The 19,880-nt window shown below is 48.2% G+C and overlaps 2 protein-coding genes across 3 annotated transcripts in view; both read left to right on the top strand.

Annotated features, from left to right (window-relative positions):
• Nucleotides 1-1,636: 1,636 nt before the first annotated feature.
• On the top strand, nt 1,637-6,805 carry LOC106886500 (hyphal wall protein 1-like). Of its 2 annotated transcripts, none has more exons than XM_014939507.1 (4): nt 1,637-2,128; nt 3,200-3,529; nt 3,679-3,845; nt 3,984-4,556. In XM_014939507.1, exons 1-4 carry the CDS (start codon nt 1,873-1,875, stop codon nt 4,008-4,010), a joined length of 780 nt encoding a protein of 259 aa, XP_014794993.1. In that variant the 5' UTR covers nt 1,637-1,872; the 3' UTR covers nt 4,011-4,556. The 2 variants fall into 2 exon arrangements, with proteins under 2 accessions (XP_014794993.1, XP_014794992.1); XM_014939506.1 differs by lacking the exon at nt 3,984-4,556 and adding an exon at nt 4,574-6,805 and having other exon boundaries at nt 1,638-2,128.
• Nucleotides 6,806-19,408: 12,603 nt separating this feature from the next.
• Nucleotides 19,409-19,880, top strand: part of MMACHC (methylmalonic aciduria (cobalamin deficiency) cblC type, with homocystinuria) — a 6,551-nt gene continuing 6,079 nt past the window's right edge. Inside the window, exon 1 of the mRNA XM_014939042.1 lies at nt 19,409-19,507. Coding sequence (XP_014794528.1) covers nt 19,436-19,507 — 72 coding nt within the window. The 5' untranslated portion in view covers nt 19,409-19,435. The remainder of the gene's footprint in view (nt 19,508-19,880) is intronic.

Genomic DNA, 19,880 nt, shown 5'->3' with positions numbered 1-19,880 from the left:
GTCTGGTGGGAGGTGTCCCTGCCCATGGCAGAGGGGTTGGAACTAGTTGATCTTTAAGGTCCCTTCCAACCCGAACCATTCCATGGTTCTACGATAAGTGTATCCCATGCCTTAGCTCCATTTCAGAGAGCAGCTTGCTTTGTTTGGAGGCACATGCTGGCCAAGGACAGCTGGATCCAGGCGAGGCCAAAGGGAGCATCACTTACGCCTTCAGTCGTCATGTTTAAGTTGCCCCAGCTGGGGCTCTTGTTCTCCGAACGTGCAGAGCGGGGTCATGCTGCCGGCTTGTGCATCCCCCACAGGAGCCCTCCTGGGACTGGGGCCCCGGGCCGGGGAAGCACAGCTCTGTCAGCCTGCCTCGAGGTTTCAAATTCTCCAGCTGGCTGGGGTACTGCGAAGGTCTCCTGAGGGAGATGTATTGTATTTTGTTTTTTTTTTTTTTTTTTTTAATGCCTGTTAAGTGCTGTAGCTGGAGAAGAGCTCTGATAACTGTGTCTGTTTTGAAAAGCTTTTAAAAACTGCTGAGATTTTCCCAAACTCTTAGTATGAGAGTGGGCGGATGAATATTTCTTGGTTACGGCATCTACCTCAGATGCTTCTCCACTGTGGAAAGAGTGGGCACAAAGATGGATTTTCTTCAGTACCTTTATTTTTCCCGAAGTTGGCTCATCACACCTCTGTGGCTTGGGTAGAAACTTGAACAGAAATCGTCATAATATTGACCATGCCATGTTTTTAAATTGTCTGGAGAGTCCATCCTGATGCGGCTACATTTCTCTGTTTTCTTCCTGTTGATGCCCTAAAAAACCCTCACAGGATCTGTGTTTATGAAGGGGCAGTGTAAGAGCCTTGTGGTTTTCCTCCTCCTGAATGCTGTCACACTGTCTAGCGGCTGTGGGTCCAGGGGGGATCCTTGCTCGCTGCAGGTTCCCGCCAGGAAAGCTGGCCCTGTTTGCTGTAGTGGGAGGCTGAGTAGCTCCCCATTTCTATGACAACAGTTACACTTTATGGTGGTGATGTGTTCATAAATAGCTCATGAAGGCAGCTCCCAAAGTATACCACCAGCCCTGTTAGCTGTAGTACTCTCTTGCTACTCATTTTACCTTTCCCACTAGCAGCAAGCCCACACTACTACTAAGATGACTAGCAATGTACGCTTTACCCTTCAGGCACAGACTATTTAAACATTACTTTTCTATGCTTCATTGGGCCACAGAAGGTGAGAGCATCTACTCCTACTTTTTCCCCACTTGTATTTTTTCTGCACCTCTTCTGACTCTTTCTCAATGAACCAAGAAAGACTTATCCAAGTTTCTCACAGAATCAGGTCTCAGACGGTACTTCTGAAAAAAGCAAGTTCTCTAAAACCAGGTTTAAGAGGTGCTCCAGAGAAGAGGGGTTAGTGAGGCTGACCCCACAGAAGAGGAGCACAGGGCTTGAGGGGGAAGAGGGTAAAGGCAGATCCTCTAGAGCAGGTCCCTGCCTCAGAGAGGCCAGGAGGACAGAGGAGCCGTTTGAACCCCTTCCCCAAGTGTGAACCTATGCTGGATTTGGAGTTTAGGGGAATGGAGAGGTTCTGTTCCTGACCTCCCCCTCTGTTTCTTTTCTCAGTGTGGAGTCTCTGACAAACTTCTCATTTCTTAACTCTGTTCTGTAGGAGAGGGACAGAAGACAGCAGATTTCTCGGTGACACCATCACCTATTCTTAGCACAGTGCTAACATCACATCAGCCAAGGGAAGCCTCTGAGTTCAGTGTAGCAACTACTGCCATTCCTGAGACAAGCCTGGAGAAAAACTTGACTGCTGCAACACTCAATGGCACTGCAGCCCACACTACAGAGGTGGAAGATGTCTCCATCCCTACCACCCCCATGGTAGGCACCAAGGCAGACAGACTGCAGGCTTCTACATCTGCCAGCCCCGGAGACGTCACAGCTACACAGCATGAGCACGACAACATGAGCTTGCCAGTCAACAGCAGCACTGAAATCCACTCCCCTACCCCAACTGCTAGTACTCTGGAAGAAAACCAGACCAACCATGAAGTCACAGAGCCTTTCAGCACAACGGAAGAAATGGATGACGCCAGCAGTGCAACCCCAACGCCTCCTCCGAACAGCATGCCAGGTGAGGTTTTGCCTTTCCTCTCTGTGCAAAAAGTCCTGCTCCAAGGATGCACAACCTTGGAATTTCCGTGAACTCTCACAGGAACTCAAGAGAGGAGGAAAAAGAGAATGTGCCCTTAAGCACAGCCAATTCAGTGGGACTGACTTGCAGAGGTGCTGTTAGTTAGCATCCTCTTTGCAAACCCCATTAACGATGGTATTAATTGTGCTGGCTGCTTTCTGATGAGGACATTGGTTGTGTGCAGGAAAGTCCTTTATATCTCTCATCCAAATGTGTTTTGGCATTGTTGCCCAGCTGGGCTGGGGGGTCGACAGGAGCCTTCCTTGCTGCCTGCAGAACGGGGCAGTGCACCCTCCCTTAACACAAAGCATGGAGGCGGGCGGGCACAAGCATCGGCCCATCCACCCCTGAGCAACCATGGGAACCCCTACTCTACCTTCACTTCCCTCTGCACAGTGAGGGGACTGGCTGTAGGGTCTGCCGTCCCGGTCTCTCCCACCTTGGGGCCTGCCAGGCTGTCACACACCCCTGATCGCGAGGCAGATATTGATTGACCATTGATTTGCATGGTGTTCATGCACAACCGTGTCCTTTGCCCTGACTTGTGTCACGGGGTCCTTCTGCTCTGTGACGCACAGGCAGAGCCTCAGGGGATGCTGCCACCCAGTCCCTGGGAGCTCCCTTTGTGCTTCCCATAAGGAGGGATGAGAGACCTTTCCCCAGTCTCTTGCTCTGGGGTGATCCCCAGCTCTTTGCAGAGCTGTTTGAGGCTTCTCTCCTCGCCCTTTGTCCCCAGAGGACAGGCCTTGTGGGCCCAGCTGAGGTTGGCTGACATTGCAGATTGGTGCACATGAAAACCAAGAGGACTTTCTCAAAGCACTGTGGCTTATAGCATGGCTCAGCTGTGGCTCCACTATAGGACGTGCTTGTTTTCCAAAGGGTTGTGAAGAAATTGCTTTTCCTATAGTCACGGCAGTCTTCCTTACAGCCTTGCTTCCACCTCATCCAGTCCCACAGAGCAGTGTGCTTGCACTTTATCCTTTGATATAACTGCTTATTCCTGTTTTGCAGCAACAACTAACAGCTCTCAACTGGGACCTTCTGATGGGAATACTGTGGGGCCCACAGCAGCAGGGTCTGAAACCAGGCCAGGAACGAGCCCTGCAAGTGCCACGGAGGAGAGCACCATGGAACCCAGAACCTCCTTTGCTCCCATCTCCACCACCAGGAGCGTGTCCTCTGCTACAGCCTCCAGTACCACGACAGCAAGACCCCTTGTGACCAGCTCCACCATTACCAGCACAGCTGCCATCCCCACAAGCCCATCTGCATTGGAGCAGCCATTAGAGCCCGTGCATGAGAAAGCTTCTGTGTTGAATGCTGGTGATGACGAAAATCCAGGTAAATGCTCTGCTTTTGTCCCTGCTTTCACAAAACACAGCAAAGGGTTTGGGGTACCTCAAATTTCCTCTTGGTGATACTGAGCAGAACCAGAGAAGACAGGGCTTGCTACTCTAGCTCTTCAAGGCTCTCCTTTGGTATCCTTGCAGAACTACCCAGTTCTCCTTTGGCTGATACAACGAGGGCTGATCCCTTGGTAATCACCGTCATCTCTGTCTTCATTATCATGGTGGGAATCCTAGGCCTGGTGGGCTTCTTGAGATACCGCCAGCACAACAGCCGCATGGAGTTCCGGCGCCTGCAGGACCTGCCCATGGTAAGTAATGCCTTCAGCCCAGCCTAACATGGTCTGGCTTGCTACTAGCTGCTTTGCAGTTCCCCTTCTACTACATTACCAATGCTTTGGGTATTTGCAGCAGCGAGAATGCTGATCACAACTCCTGTTCCCTCTTAGGTCCCTCTCCTTCCACCCAGAGCTTGAATCAAGAAAGCAAGTCTCAAGGTTGACCACTAAAGAAGCTCTCTGCCTTCCCCTCACTCTGCGGGGGAACGCTAAGAGACTATGACAAAGCAGATTCTGTGCTCAGTTCTGGGGAGGTTGTCTGTCTGTCTGTGTTTGACCCTTTAGGGATATAAAGAGATATGAGGGTTTCAGAGGCTGCATTAGCTCTGGGGAAGGTGCGACTAACTCACTGTGCTTTCTGGGACAGAGGAATACCAATTCCCTTCTGCAGCTAGCTAGCAAGCTGATGCTGTTTCAAGCTGAGTGGAGTTTTCCACAGCCAGGGTTTTCCACATCCCTGCAGCTGGCGTGTTCTTCCTGCATACACCTCTTCTCTCCAAAAGCTGCAGCAGGAGGGGACAGCAACAGTCCAAAGATCCAGGAATTGCACAAGGACAGCATTTGGGTGGATCGCTGAGCAGATGGCCACACTGTGACAGTGTAGATGAGATGGCTGTGCTACCTGCACAGCGCTCTTCCAGGCTGGGACAGTATGCCATCGTGCAGACATCTCATTAAAGCACCCTCTTCTCTGCTTCTAGGATGACATGATGGAGGACACCCCTCTCTCACTCTACAGCTACTAGGCAACCAGGCTGTCCTCTGCCTGGCTGGCTGAACTTCCCAGAGGAGAAGGCCTTGAGGACTTGGTCCCAGACGATCTGCTGAGGAATGAGGGGCTGTGATTTGCACACAACTGAAAGATCCTTTTCAGATGGCTTTTGGTTTTAGACAGTTTAAATAGTTCAATGTTGAAGTTTTTATGCTGGGAATTAGAGCGCAAGTCTGGCCCTTTCCTCCAGGCTCTCCTCGAAACAGTGCCCTGAAGAGGCACCTCCTTTTAGTGTGGTGACCAATTAGCAAAGGCAACCTTTGCCATCATGTTCTGCATGGATCTCTTCTGTCCCTCTTGGAGGCTGCTGCTTTCAAAGAAGGTGGGCAAGTGATCCATACAAGAGCTCTTCACACGGGTGGTGTCAGCACAGTGCTAGCAAAGGAGACTGCTGTTTTCTGAGGGAACCAAGATGCAATCAGTTCTCTCGGGCTCCCTCTTGTTCTGTATTTTTAAGGTTGTTTATTTTGGGTTTTTTTCTTGCACTTTTTTTTTGTTGCTGTTTCAGCTTTAGTCCTGAGATTGGCACTGCCCATCCTGAAACACCCACCAGGAGGATGACAGACTGCTCTGCCTCCTTCCTACATGCATACCTTTTTCTCTTTAACCAGGGAAAACAGTTTTGTGGCCACTGGAGAAGTGCCCTTGCTACTTGATGTTGCTTTGAAGTTGCTGGGAGGAAAATCACACATAATTTTAGCTTAACAGGGCTTGACAGGACTCAGTCTATTGCCAATTAGGCACGCTAATTTGGTCTCTCCAAAATTAGGAAGCTGGGTTTCCCATACTTGATGCTTTCAGCATATGCATGAACTCCTTGGGCTCAGTAAATGCTTCAGTCCATTTCCCTGCCTGGATTGACACATGCCCTTCCTCAGGTACCTCCCGTTTTGCTGCTAGCATCTGGTCGCTGAAAGTTGTTGTACACAACTAGTACTGCACTCTCTCTCCTCTGCTAATGCAAGGTCAAAGCTCCTTTACCTTCTGATGTTGGTCTTTGAGCCAGTTGGTGTCTTGTCATGAGGACAGATCCTGGATATAGGTGCCTTCCTCCCCTTCCCTTTAGAGGTGTTAGGCTGATTGGATTCTGTACTTTTGCCTCAAAATATCACTGCTGTAGACTGCATCCAAGGCTCTAGTGGTCCCTCAAGGAAACCCATGGACCAGAGCCTCTGAGTGTAAGTCTGAAGATGTTCAGGTGCCCTCACCTCAGAAAGACCAGAATGCGTGTGACATGAAAGTCTTCATGTAATTAACGCCTGCTTCTGTTTTCTAATTCACATTTGACTGCAGGTGGAGAGAAACACATGCCTTCTCTAGAGTGTTTGATTTTTGACTAAGCCAGTTGTTCCCTCAGGATACAGCAAGGGCTAGAGATTATCTACCACGTTGCTCTTACAAGCCTCAGTCTCTCCTCTCCTTTCAGTAGCAACACTCACCGACCTCACAAAGGGCAGATACCAGGCCTCACTAGCAAAAGTACCTTTTTTTTTTTTTTTCCCAGTGCTGTTACTGCTTGTCTTAGCAGGGAAAGGGGAATTCCCCATCAGCAGGGCTTAAATTATTTGCAAAGCCCAAAGATGGAGCAGAACCAGTCTGGGTCAAACAGATGAACTGGGTAAGGCAGCAGTTCCTCCTTCCTGCATTACTGCTTCCTAAGTGGCTGACAAATGGCTGCAGCGCAGTTTTGGGTTCAGCTGTTGGCTTTGGCCTCACGTCTGTTTATTGTAATGATGCCCAGTAAAATAGGGAAGAAGGGTTGGTTCTCTCCTACTACTATTGCATGAAAACTAAAGGGCAATTGTCACAACTCCAAAGCTTTTGTATCAAGCATTGTCTGCACAGAGCAATCTCCCTAGCTACAGACTTGTTTCCCCTGCCGGAGGGCAGGGTGCTACTGGTTTTTGGCACAAAGAGAGGCAAGTTAGTGGTGGAAAATAGAACTCCATCCTGGCTGGAACTGGTGCAGGCTGGCATAGCTGGAAAATGTCTCTGCACAGAAGCGAAAGGGCAGGGGCTGGTTGTTCTGGTTTCCCATGCATCGATCTCCAGGGGAAAGGGGTGAGGAAGAAAACTTGCCCAACACCAAAGTGCAACTTTCTTTGTAAAATATGTTAATAGTGGAATTTTTTTTTTCTGCAATAAAGTTACAAATGCCAAAGGTGTCCCGGTCTTCATATTTGCATTGCAAACATCTAACTGAAAAGTTTTCATAGGTCATAATGAATCCTGTGATAGCTAAACAGCAGCAGTTTGGGGTAGGAAGACTCAGAGAGCTGATACTAGTGAAAATGCCAGTCAGCTATAAACCATAGCTCTAAGGGCTCAGAAAGACACCACCTCCTGCTTGTGCTGCTTCTTGTCAGGGTCATTCCCTGTCTGGGTTGACTGAGATTAATTTCTGTGTGGTCAAATCAGACGGAATCTGGCTTAGAGAACCACACTAGACCAAATAATCTAACATACACCTTTAGCCCTTCTGCCTCTGATTGAAGGTATCCTTCTCGTCTGTTGTCAACTGTAACCCCAAACTCTATTTACAGAAATATCCTGAAAGCGAGCCTAATGCAAACCTAAATAGCATCATCTGTCATGCTTCTTTCTATAGTACAGGAGACAAAGCAAATTGAAAGGCACGTACTTCTTTTTGTTTAGCTTTATAGCTGTTTTGAACTCTTCCCTTTGGAGCTCAGACCCACGGGGAGGTAAACGCTCATGATTTATTTCCAAAGCCCAGTTCATGGTACAGACCTGATGGTCTCTCCTAGCTGTTACAATACTTGGGCAAAATCATCCAGCTCATGTCATAGACCATGTTACAAGATTCCTTACTGTGAAACAAAATACGGTGAGTGAAACTACTTGGTCATTGGGCTTATGCTGTTTTTGAAAGAGTTCCCGCAATGAATCTAGAAAAGCAAATCCCTGGAAGACCTAAAGCAAGGGGAGAGCAAAGAAAGACTTCTTGACCTAGCAAAGTGCTTGCTGAGTAATCTGATGACTTGGGGGTGAACTCTAAACCCTGCAGGGATTTCAGTCCTGTCCCAACTTACAACCACACAAAACAGAAGAACTAAGTAACAGAACAAACATGCTACAGCTAAGCCAGTCTTCTCGGACCTGAAATCAGCATTATTCTGGTGGTTTATGTTGGAGTTGCCTCTGTTCTGCCTTTTTACCACCACCCCACTCACAGCTGATTCATTCTTTGCAGAACAAACTGCTGAGCTGCCTTGTTGGAGAGGTAGCACAGAACAGGTCTGTATTAGCTGCTGAGAGGCAGCAGCAGGACAGGCTCGTGCAAGCAGCCACCCTCGGGGGCCACAAAGCTTGCTGGTTTTGCCCAGCCAAGTTCTGACCTCCCAGGTCAGAATCAGGTGATGCAATCTCTGAGGTGGCAAGGTCTGGAGATGGACCATGGGCCAGTCGTATGGGCTTCTTCCTTCCCATGCAGCAAAGCAAACTGACAGAACCAGAAAACAACTGTTGCCAATTTCTGCACATCCCTTTGAACACAGCTCTTGCTTTCGATGAGGTTTAGTTTCAATGCCTCCTAGGCTGAGGCACAATTACATTATTGATTAGCAAGGGGACAAGAATCAATCAAATCACATTTAAAGCTAAATGGGAGGGAAAGAAACCTAGGTAAAAGAAAAGCAGAGTTTGAGATCCACCTGTTTTCTCTGCCTTCCCCTCCTCCCCTCTCCAGATTCATGTTTTGAAGGGAAGGGGATTTGGGCAGATGAAAAGTGACAGTGCTAGAGCTGCGGTGCCAAGGGCAGGGCTACCTGTGCTACATGCCAGTTCTCTGCCCACTCGGTTGTCCTTCATGGCTCAGTGCCTGTAGTTTAGCTTTGGACACTGTGTCATGTCACACTGCAAGTCTGTAAATAAGGCTACAGACAGAGTTCAGAGACAGAAGCATCAGAGTGGACGAGGCAACATGTGGATCTGGTAAAACCAACAACCCCATGAGGCTTTCCCATGGATAATAGTCCTCTGTGCTTGTTACCGCTTAAAGCAGAATGAAAAAGGCTGATGCAGGGAGAGCAGGAGCTCAGAAGCCAGCCAGGGAGGCAGAGCAGTAAAGTTTCGGTAATGAAAGCTACAAAATGATGCATAACCTGGGAAGCTTTTAGCCAGTAGCCAAGCAATGTTCTTCTTATACCCAGGGGAGAATAGAAAATGCTTACTGTCATTTCCCAGACACCCAGGAAGGAAACAGGAGGCTGCACGCCTCCACATTATTTATACTCATTTTTCTATTACAACATTCAATTCAGTATAAATGTGTATTTGTCATGGGGGAAGGAGGAGAGTTTTCTAAGTGTACCTCCTGAGCCTCTGCCAGGGATGTTTCCATCTAATTGCTACCTTTGCTTCACTGTACAGCATAAGTGAGAGAGGGATCTTCTCTCCAATCCTCCCTTCCATCCCCCACAAAGAAAAAAGAAATCATGCACTTCCCGTCCATAAAACACCCCAATCTGTGGTCCTACTCATATGTAGTGAAGTGATAAGCAAAGCTAGAAAATGATGACTGCTAAAACAAAAGTCTCCATCAATACTAGGCCCCCAAAACCATTTGTGTTTGGGTTTGGGTTTGTTTTTGTTTTCGTTTTTAAATCCCCCAGAACTTTGTAAGATAATCAAGGTCTTGAAACTTCCCCATCCAGCCACACTTGAATGAAGACTCTTTGCCACTCTAATGTTTCAGGGGACATGTTTCCTCACAGATAGGAGAAAAATCAATCTTTACCCAAAGCACAACTTCAAAACAGTCTCAGAAGGTAAATCACTTAGACCTGCCCAGAAAAGGACCTTCTAATTGTGGCTGGTGATACATAGGTTGCAAACTAGACCCCCCACCATAGCTGACTCTGCAACATTAGTAAGCTTTCATAAGCAACCGTTAACAACTACATGAAGGAAGCGTAGATAGGGTGCTAGACAGTGTCAAACTTGATAGATTTGTGTATTTTAAAGACGAAAGGATCGACGTATTCATCTGTATGACAGCCTGCACAGCCTTCCTTGTGCTTGTTCCCACTTCCTGTCTAATAAATATACTTAAAAGACATACTCAACCCAGGTCTGCTTCACGTGCACCAGCAGTTTAACAATGGTTAGCCTCAGTTCCTCTGTAATAATTTTTCTTTTGAAAGGCCCATCAGTCAAATAACTCCCTGAACCACAAAACCAGCATGATCTTGATCAGACGGACAGTGGTCACAGCTGCAAGAAAATAAGTATGTGTTTGTTCCTACCATTCAGATCCCACTCTGTTTACAGGTAGACCCAATCCCCCACCCACAGTTCAAATAAAGAGCTGAGTTACCAGAGGTATCCTCCCAGTCATAAAAACAGCTCTCCCTGTGATGAACTGCCCAGAATTAATATATCCCTGCAGCAGAAGCCTTTTGCTAGCGCTCTTTGAACTATAATGGAACATCTGTTGACAATCTCCCGCAGGGTAACTTCCCCCCCCCCCTCCCCGTTTTAATCCTCTCTCCTTCAGAAGTATTTTTGCTCCGAAATTAGACACATCAGTTGCCACTGGATGACTCTCACAAGCATTAGAGCATTCGCTTTCACACCGGTCCTTCTTGGGAGCTGTAAGAAGAGGGATGAGCAATCAGCCCTGTTCAGAATTTTCTTTAAAATTTGCTGTTGTGTCCAAATTCCAGAAGCTTTCAATGCTAAATTACAGGTTCTGCTTGGAACAGGAAAAGGCTCATGGGTTCTAGAACATGCCTTTCAGCCACATTTAGGCACTGGTTTGATTCTGACTGAGAAGGGCTTTACCAGGGACAACTGCAAAATTAGCAGAGTTTTCCTTTGTGCTAATCCTGGCTATGCTTTCTGATCACACAGGCAGATCAAGCCACTAACACGATCATTGCTTCAATTTCCCTACTGATAAGCTTAGGGACAGGATATGAATTTTAGCCTACTTTTTTTAAAAGGATCTTAATATCTGTAGATGGAAGGCAATGGTGCACAATACCATTTGTGGCTGGCTAGCAGAAAGGGAATCTGGTTTTAAACAGGGCTGAGAGAAGCACTGGGAAAGCGGCTCCCGTTGTTTTACAGAGTCCAACCTGGTGGTCCACAGTGAGTGATAGAGAATTGGTCACTTTCATCCTGCTCAGCCTGTTACTTGGATGCATCAAGTCACTTTCTAGCTCATCTTCAGTCAGATCCAAGCCACCCAAGCAGGCTTTTATAGACCAACCATGATGTACCAATGGCTGTTCACACATGCAGGTCCACTCTAAGAAGCAGAGTTGAACTCTGGGAAGCAGCTGTTCCCTGGAGAGGGAAAACTAAGTGATCTCAGCCTGATCTTCAAAGCAAAAGCCACAATTCATGCAACTGAATGAGATGAAGGTCACAGGAGCAGCCTCTGCCACTGTGTCCTGTCTTGTTTAGAGCTCAAGCCCTCACTTGGTAACTCCTACCGCTGATCTCGGCACCACCAGTCTCTGCCTTCTTTTCAAACCAGTCCTACCCAAGCTCTGCTCGGCCCCCTTTACAGCATCCCTGACTCTGTGCCACATCCCAAGGTCCTTTGTATTGACTGAGCAGCAGGCAGCAAAGAGGGTGCCACAGATTTATCTCCTGCACTACCCCATATGCTAGACTCCAAAGCCTTCACTATTAAATAGGTAGTTGTCCTCTTTCCCCATACTGTAAGGCCTTCTGAACTCAGGGTTGTTCATTCACCTCTTTCCTTCTCCTCCACCATATAGCAACTCTAAAATTAAGTCTTCTCAGAGGAAAATGGAATAAAAAAATTCAAATCACATTAGGAAATTTCACAAGGCCCCTTTTTGCCACTGTGGCACTTCATTCTCATAAAATAAACCCAGTAACCTCCCCTTTATGGTGGTCATAGAACAAAGAACAAGATTTCTAAGCCTGTTTTGAGCCACGGAGGAGGAAGCCATTTACAAACACTTGTCAAGTCAGCTGCTCCATATTGGGTCTTGTCAGATAGGGTACATCTATTGTCAGCCTATATCTGTTCTGTTCTTGCTATGTATATATATATATATATATCTTGCTATGCTATATATAAATGGCACAATCTAAGCCCAGGATATATCTCAGAGCTTTAGTTAGTCAACAGTTTAAATAATGTCCAACATAACCCAAAACATGCAGTATATTTTGGGAAAAAAAAACATTTGAAGGCATTAGAAGAGACAACACACAAAATTCTCTCAATTTGTTCTGGTCCACCAAGTCAGAGCTCATAAGACAGGATAGCACATCCCCTCCCACAACAGGGAGAGCGCTGAAGCAGAGAGCTGCAGCTAGGAATTCTCTGAGCTGGGAGGAAAGCCCCCCTGCCCTGTTGCAGGCAAGCACCACAGCATCTTTCCCTCTGCAAACCAGCTGGCAGCTGCAATGGCTGATTGATGGACCACAAATCAGGCCCTCCATCGGTGTCTGTCAGCCAGGGTGAAAGAAGAGAATACACAGCGCTTGTGCTGTGAAGGTACAAGGTGCAGGTCTAAGCAAGAGAGCGTGAGATGACAACCAACAGTTCAGGTCTCAGGTAGAGCGTGGGACCGGGCAGGTCTGTGAATGACTTATCAAAATGGCTGTTTTTCTTCCTTGAGTCACCTCCATTGGGTCAGTCCCACATCTCGTAGCTTCCAGTTCTGGTAAGTCCAGGTAACAAACAAGTCAAGAAGAGGAGCTTGGCTGCCTAGGGAAGGCAATATCCTTTCCTTCTTTTATTTGTTCCCTGTAGTAAAAAGGGCATCTTTTAGTTAACATTAAAGGTCATGCAGCTTTAGTTCAGGCAGGCTGTCAGACAGGTCACTGCTGAGGTCATCCACTCCAGCTATTTCTAGCCTCTTCTCCAGCACTGCTCTCCTCCAGCTCAAAACACGGTGGAGCGTGGAGATATCTTTACAATCTACACCAAAAGAACCAGGAATTAGCCATGCTCAGACTCCTTATCCCATATGCCAGCCCTAAGAGCAAATGACAGCCTATGTCTAGCTCCTCCAGCACTACTGGTTCAGTGTGGACTGCAATCCATGTCAAACTCAACACGAAAATATCCTCTTTCATCTTCTATTGAAACAGAGAAATACCAACAAGCATCCCCACAAGCTACGTAAGCTCAAATAAAAATAGGTGCCCATTTAAGTGAATCATGGTCCCAAGCGTCCCTGCAAGCTGCCAACACAGCTACTGGGTGCCCCTAAAGCCATATTGGTGAGAGTTTCTGATGCTACTATATTATAAATATTTACTACTAATACTAAGCAACAGGTAACTAAGTTCTTCTTATTAAATGAGAGGTAGGGCTCCAGCATTTGATCAGTAAAGCTCTATAAAGGAGATCCTACCCAGCATGTGCCTCAGAATAAATGTTAAAGAGAATGTTAAAACTTAACCCTTTGACAGGGCATGAAGCCTCCTTAGGCATCGTCCTAACAGCAACCTGACATGTTACGACTGCATCTACAAAGCAGTTAATTGTAGCAGGTTTGCTAGTAAAGTCTGAATCAGCAGGATTAGTAAATTGGAAAAACAGAACACAGGGCAGTTTAATATGCCTTACAGCCTCCATTCACAAGAATCTTAAGCATCTTACTGAAGTAGGGCATGAATTTTTTCTTTTAAAGGAACATTAGCTCTTTGTTCCTGATTTCCTTTAATGCTAAGCGTTAATGCAAACACAAGGGGGTTTTATATCCTGAAAGCAAGACATAAATCCAAAAGGCTAAAGAGGCTGAGAGACGAACATTCTTGAAGTGAGCAATTTTCACCTTCCTAATCTCATTGGCTGTGTGTCAGCACCAAAACAAGAATGGAGCCACATTAAAAAGCAGTATCTTGGCTCTGTCAGAGGAAGTGATAAGTATCATAATTGGCCCTCACATGCAGCTTTACATTACCCTGACACTAGACGGGGAGGGAGGATGAAAGAACAGACAGGCACACACATGCTGCTTCTGTCCTGGCATAGCAATAGTGCTCTCAGAGCAAAGTTTTGACTATGGCCCAAGTGCTAGGCCACTACTCCCAAACCGTAGTGCCTTCCAGCCTTCAGCTGCCTAATACTCACCCCTCCCAGTAAAATTGGGGACAGCAAGTGCCTCTAATCAAATTGTCAGTATCACCTCTGGAACACCCTGAACAGCAGACACAAGTAGGTTCTGCAGACCTCTGTCATCTGCATTACTGTGGAACCAGTAATGTCCAACCAACACCAAACCATCCAGGTTTAAAACACAAAGAACTGGCCAGCTCATTTCTGCTCAAAGCCACAGTCACAATGCCAAACCCTTCCAATACAGGGGTCAGTTTGTGTTGGAAAGGGACAACAGGACACCTGACCTGATCATGAGATCTCTAAACCAAAGGGAGGTAGAAATACCATGTCCCATAACACTACTAACATCGGAGTAAGTGGGGAATAGTTCCTATGATCCCTGTCTTTCGCTGCAGGCTCAGCATGGATGGCACCTCCTTCAAGAACAGACTTTTTGCTTGATCTTTCAGGTCAGAGACTGTAGATCTGATTGAAGCAAAAGGATAACACTGACAGTCCCTTAAGCATAGCAATGCATACTAGAACCATAATTGGGGGTGGGAATGGGGTGGGAACCACTTGACAATGTTTCTGACAGCAGCAGAAGACAGTTCTGCTGAGCAGTTCAGTTGTGTTTTCAGCAGATGAACGGTCTGGCAGCAGAGCCTCTGCCTTCCCACCTAGCCCTGTTCACATTGTTATCTCAGTTGTGCCAGCACAATTTTCTCCTGCAGCAGCACTGTGAAACACACCACTTTAGGGAAAAAAAAAAACAAACAAAAAAACAAAAACCAAAACAAACCCAACCAAACAAAAAAGAAACAAAACGAAACCCAAAACAATGATTCACTTGTTAGAACCAGCTCGGCTCCCTGATCGGATTTACAGCATGCCAACAATTGCAGTGGCAGAAACTCAGGAGGCAATGTGCTGTGAGGCCACTGTAGGAAAAAGCAGAGGGGTAGGCACATTTTAAGCTGATGTTGACAGCACAGACACATCTCATAGAATCATAGCTTAACAATAGGTGGGAGAGTGACATAATAAGGGAAGGCCTTAGGCTTTTAGAGAAAGAAATAGGGAATCAATATTTAATTACAGGAGAACTGCAATGAAGTTCCATTATTGAAAATATCTCACCAAGTTGATACAATATCCTTTATCAAAGAAAACCTAATAATAGAGCTATGTTGACCTCCACACTCAGTGTCCACCAATACTTTTCCACTAATAAAGGTAGACATTAATATGCTTATGGTCAAGAAGGAGAAAGATCGGAAAAGCAGACAAGGAATTAAGGTATCCTTTAACTCCATTTCACTTACAAAATTGCCATGAGCCTTCAAACAATCTGTGTGACTCTCAGGTTCCTACCTAATGCAGAGCAACAGCTCTTTGAGTCAGAAAAAGGCTTCAAGAGCTGTGGATGGAAAGCAGAAGGAAAGTCGCTTATGTTATGAGCAGTACAACATTGTGTCTTGGTCCTACTTATTTACTGTTCTGGAGAACACAGAGAAGGAAAGATCCTTTCTGTATGAATACTTTATGATGACACCAAATCACACTGTAGCCCATGTGACATCAGCATTAGCCTGAGGGAGATGAATGGGAGTGTTGTTTTTTTTCCTAATAATAATAAAACAAAACAAAGACCATACCTGGGACACGACACCTCACAGAGACATCGCTGCCTTCCCCCACAGGAGTGATGCATATCCTCTGGATGCTGTTTCAGTGTGCCACAAAGCTGTATGGGGAAACGAACGCTGTGAAGAGTGACATGAATCCTCAGTGAAACCTGTGACAGCTAGGGCATCTGGCAGCTGTCCAAGGGCAGCTGGGGTTGAACAGAGGATACAATTAAAGAGAGACAGAAAGATCTAAGGATCCTCAACAAGGAAGCTCCAACGTCACTCATCTCTCTCCAGGGAGCAGGTCAGAGCCCTCGGGTAGGGGTGGGGGGAGAGCAAGGGCCAAGCTAGCAGAGGTTAGAGGCACAAGCAAAGCTAGTTCCCAGCAGCCGAGCATGGTGAGAAAGGAAAGTGTGGGTGACTGGGGAAGCTGGGAAAGAATTAGAGCTTAGGCAATTCAAATGAGCACCTCTTCTTGGAGGAACCGATTATTATTTCCAGCCATTTCAGCAAAAAGCAAGTAAGATTCTGTCCAACTAGCAACAAGGAGAGCATGTGAAGTGTACCACTGCGCCAACAGAGGGCTTGGGTTCAAGCAATGCTCCTGCTTAAACAAGGCTGATGAAGTGGCTCAGAGAAGCTGTGAGCTAACTCAGACCCTGCCAGCTCAGTTCCAAGGACAGCTGGGAAGGGAACAGCAGGTACCCATTCTCAACACCCACATGGGCGTTACATCCTAAAAGTGAGGCTGAAGGTGCTAACTCTTAGGATGCAAATGTCTCAGTAAGAGAGGCTGCCATTTCTCTCTCTTCACTAGCTGTCTCAGAAGGACTGAACACCTTGCCTGAATCTCCTGGAGAGGGCAGACGCATAAGCCATACCTGCTTCAAGCTTTACTTGTTCAAGATTTAAACAGAAGACCTCATCTCACAAAGCTGACAAATCTACCTCCAGCATCAGTAAAGCCAGTACCGTACCAGCCATGGAGGTGAACTGTGCCCCACGTGACAAATACTCTATCTGGGTGGGCACAAAGGACAGCTGGCAAACAAGAACAGCGAGAGATCAGTACCCAGCATCTTTGAGCTTGCCAATCCAGCCTGTGTGAGCAAGAACTGATGCAGCAAGAGCTATCCTGTCCTGCTGGAGCTTTGAACACCTACCAGCCAGCAGCACCCTCCTGTGACAGACTCCTGCAGCACCTCCAGGCAGTTACTCCCCTTGAAACCCAAGAACTGGACGTGCCCCTGCAGCATGTGGCATCCAAAAGTAGGTCTGCCACAGGCCATCAAACCATCCATTGCCTCTTTTGGATGGAAGAAGCGTGGCTATAAAGCAGCCCACCTTGCAGTGTTGAATTGGAGCTCCATTAATTTAATCAGTTGCAGATATTTGGTCCTTGTTGACCTGTGCAGTAAAGCAGCTTGACCTCACACAGACCAAGAAAAAGGCCACGGCTAAATGACATTCTGCACCAGATTTTCCATCTCTCTGTTGCCAGGTGAAACATTACAGAACTACATCCACCCACAGCTCTCCCAAGGCAAAGCTCTCCCACGGCAAAGGGTGGATTCCAAGGTTGCAGGCAAGCCCCATGCGTGTTCTCCTCCCACAGCTCTCCCAGAGCACAGCATGGAGTCACAGTTTGCCAGCCCTCTGTATCCTTTACTTCTCCTCCAGCGCTGCCTGTTCAGCAGTGTTCCCTGGTTTCATTTTCCTGAACAGAGACCCTCAACTATAACAAACATCACAATGCTTCCCACCCAGGGCTGTTTCTGTTAGACCACCTGGGCAGCAACACGTTGTCCTGTGCAGAATCAGAGTTCAGACCATGCAAGGAGCAGAACACATCACCACACACTGACTTTGTGCCGCAGTTGCTCCAACTCTCTCCTCATACATTCATCATTTTGTCACAGTAGGGTTTTTCAATGCTTGAAGAAAGTGGGAAAGGTTACGTTTTCTTCCAGTACCTCCCCTGCACCAGCCCTGAATCTACAAAGGTCTTAGCACTGACATCGTATTTATTTCTTGTGGAATGTTGGCACTGGGATACAAATGAGATGCACCTTCTCCATGCTGCTGGTGAAGCACTTTGTGTTGCCAGTTATGGCATTCAGCTTTCAAGTCCTCTGATTGCCTCAGCAAGGCCTCCAAGCTCTCTAAGTGCTGTCCTGCAATCGCTGAGTAACCTCTGTAACAGCAAACGGGAAGGGCAAGGGGTGTTAAAGTCCTAGCCGAGCTCTTCAGTTGCTGGGAGAGAAGGGGTAAGAATATGATCAAGGAACAGCCAGTAAGATGGTTTCAAGGTTTGGTCCCACACCAATCCCTGACAGAGGCAGAGTACAGCAGTAGCCCAAGAACCCCCCTCTGTCACTATGCCGTGTGCTCATCAGACCACAGAAATCCTGTCTTCCTGGACCATTACATTCAGAAAAACAGACAAGATGCATATTAAAAATTCAAATATTTGAACTAAACAACCTCAAAAGCAACTTGGCCAGCTGCCTAAATACTGTGCATCACAAGGGTTTCAACAAAGGACTCCACGAGAGGATACCTGACTCTAGAGCAAGAGTCATGGCCCTCCAGGAAGTCACTTCAACTTGTTCAAGCTGTTTTCCACTGTCCATTTTCTTTCCTGGGAAGCAGAGGTGATTCTCAGGTTTTCAGATCACTTAAGACAAGGCAAGGGAAGAAATGAAAAAGCCCTTTCTGCCTTTTATCCAACACTTTGTGCTCACTTGTTTAGTACACAGACTGCACTATGTCGTGCCAAGCTACACTCACAGCCTGTTGTTTCTTCAGAAGGACTTCAGCAACCAAGACAAGAAGCCATCTGTGTAGGAGGCTCCATGCTTCAGTTCAAGTGCCTTTACCTTCACTACCTTCTAGCTCATTGATCTGCTCCTACTTCAGCTCTTTCTCCTGTGTTAGTCAATTCACAGACTGAGTGAGCAATTCAAAGGTCTGAGTAGATGGGCAAAACCAGATTTTATATGAGATCTTAGTTCAGGAAAGAACATAGTAAACTGGTTCAATACAGGGAGACCTGGGGAGAACAAACCTTAATTCTAAATAAGACCGACAGGATCCTTTTGCCCTGCTTCTACAGAGGGCATCAATACAATAAGAAAAAACTTTTACAGTTCTAGAAGATGTAAGGGAACTCCACAAGGAAAGAAGTTTGCATATCTGAAGTAGTTCTGTCCCCAAGAACCTGAGACCTGGTGTCCTGAGACTTCATAAAACTCGTAATGGTTAGGAAATGTTGCACAAGAATTGTAAAGACTGTGTTAAACTGCTACGAAGATAAGGGTAAGGAGATCCAAATCTGAGGCTTGGTCCCTATGTGTTGGTAGGAAATAGGGAAGCTGCAAAGAACACGTTAGCTTTGAGATGGGGAAGGAGAAAGGATGATCAGCACAGAGGCTTTGCTAATGATTTTAAGGAGCAGCGTCCACCCACACAGGAAGGTGGGGCTTTCAAACGGTGTGTGATGGGAGAGAAATATGCACGATTCATAGCCATACAGCACGGATGGGCACGCTGTGCAACTACGCTGGGAGACCTTTTGTCCTAACAGAGAGGAGACCCCACCGCAGCCCTCAGACCACCTCGGTGCGGGATGGCTGCCGCCTCCCCTGTGGCCTGGCTGCTTGGGCGGCGGGCAGGCGCCCCTCAGCCGCAGCGTTCTCGGGGCCTGGTCTGTCACGCTGCAAACCCACCGCGGATCCAGAGCGACAGACGCTACCGGGGGCTGCGGCGGATGGAGCCCACCTGGGCCTCCCGCATCCTTAGCCTCGCCTCAGCCCCCGCCTCGCTCCGCAGCCGACCCGCCCCCCCGGGGGAAGCCACAGCCACTGCCAGCCACCAGAGAGAGGCGGGGCCGCCCCTCAGACGGCATAGGCCCCGAGCGGCCCTGCCCCGCCCCGCCCTGCCCTCCCCCCGCGCACAGCCCGCTGGGACATGGAGTCTCCGCCGGGCGAACTTGCCCGGCGGGGAGGGAGGCGTGCACTACAAATCCCAGGGTGCCTTGCGCCGCCTCCCAGGAGGGGCAGTCAGAACTACCCTTCCCGTGGTGCCCCGCGCGGCGGGCAGCATGGAGGGGCGCGTGGCGGAGGGTCTCCGCGGCGCCTTAGGCCCCTTCGGCTTCGAGGTGCACGCCTTCAAGGTACTGACGTCACACGGGCCTCGCCGTGACGTCGCCCGCCGTGGCGTCAAGCAGAGCGACGTCACCATCCCCGGGGTTGGCGGAGGGAGCGGGGAGAGGGGGGGGTGTGGCCGTTCCCGCAGTCGGTGGCGGCCCCGCGGCGCCGGGCCGAGGATGGCGGCGGTTCGGGATGAGCGCGGGCGGGACGAGCCCCGGCGCTCCCGCCAGCAGGCGGCACTGCCGGCCCGGGCCTCGGCTCTGCCGGCCCCGCTGGGTACCGGAGGCGGAGCCCCGAGCGGGGCCGGGGTTGGAAGGGCGCCCGGGGAGCCTCCGCTCATCCCGCCCGGTGAGGCCGGTCAAGGCTACAGCTGCCCGGGCGAACCGGAGGGCAGCT

The sequence above is a fragment of the Calidris pugnax genome, unplaced genomic scaffold (genome assembly GCF_001431845.1).
Source record: "Calidris pugnax isolate Ruff unplaced genomic scaffold, ASM143184v1 scaffold18, whole genome shotgun sequence".
Taxonomy (NCBI): domain Eukaryota; kingdom Metazoa; phylum Chordata; class Aves; order Charadriiformes; family Scolopacidae; genus Calidris; species Calidris pugnax.
Note: the sequence above shows the minus strand (reverse complement) of the source record. Positions and strands in the feature narration are given on the sequence as shown.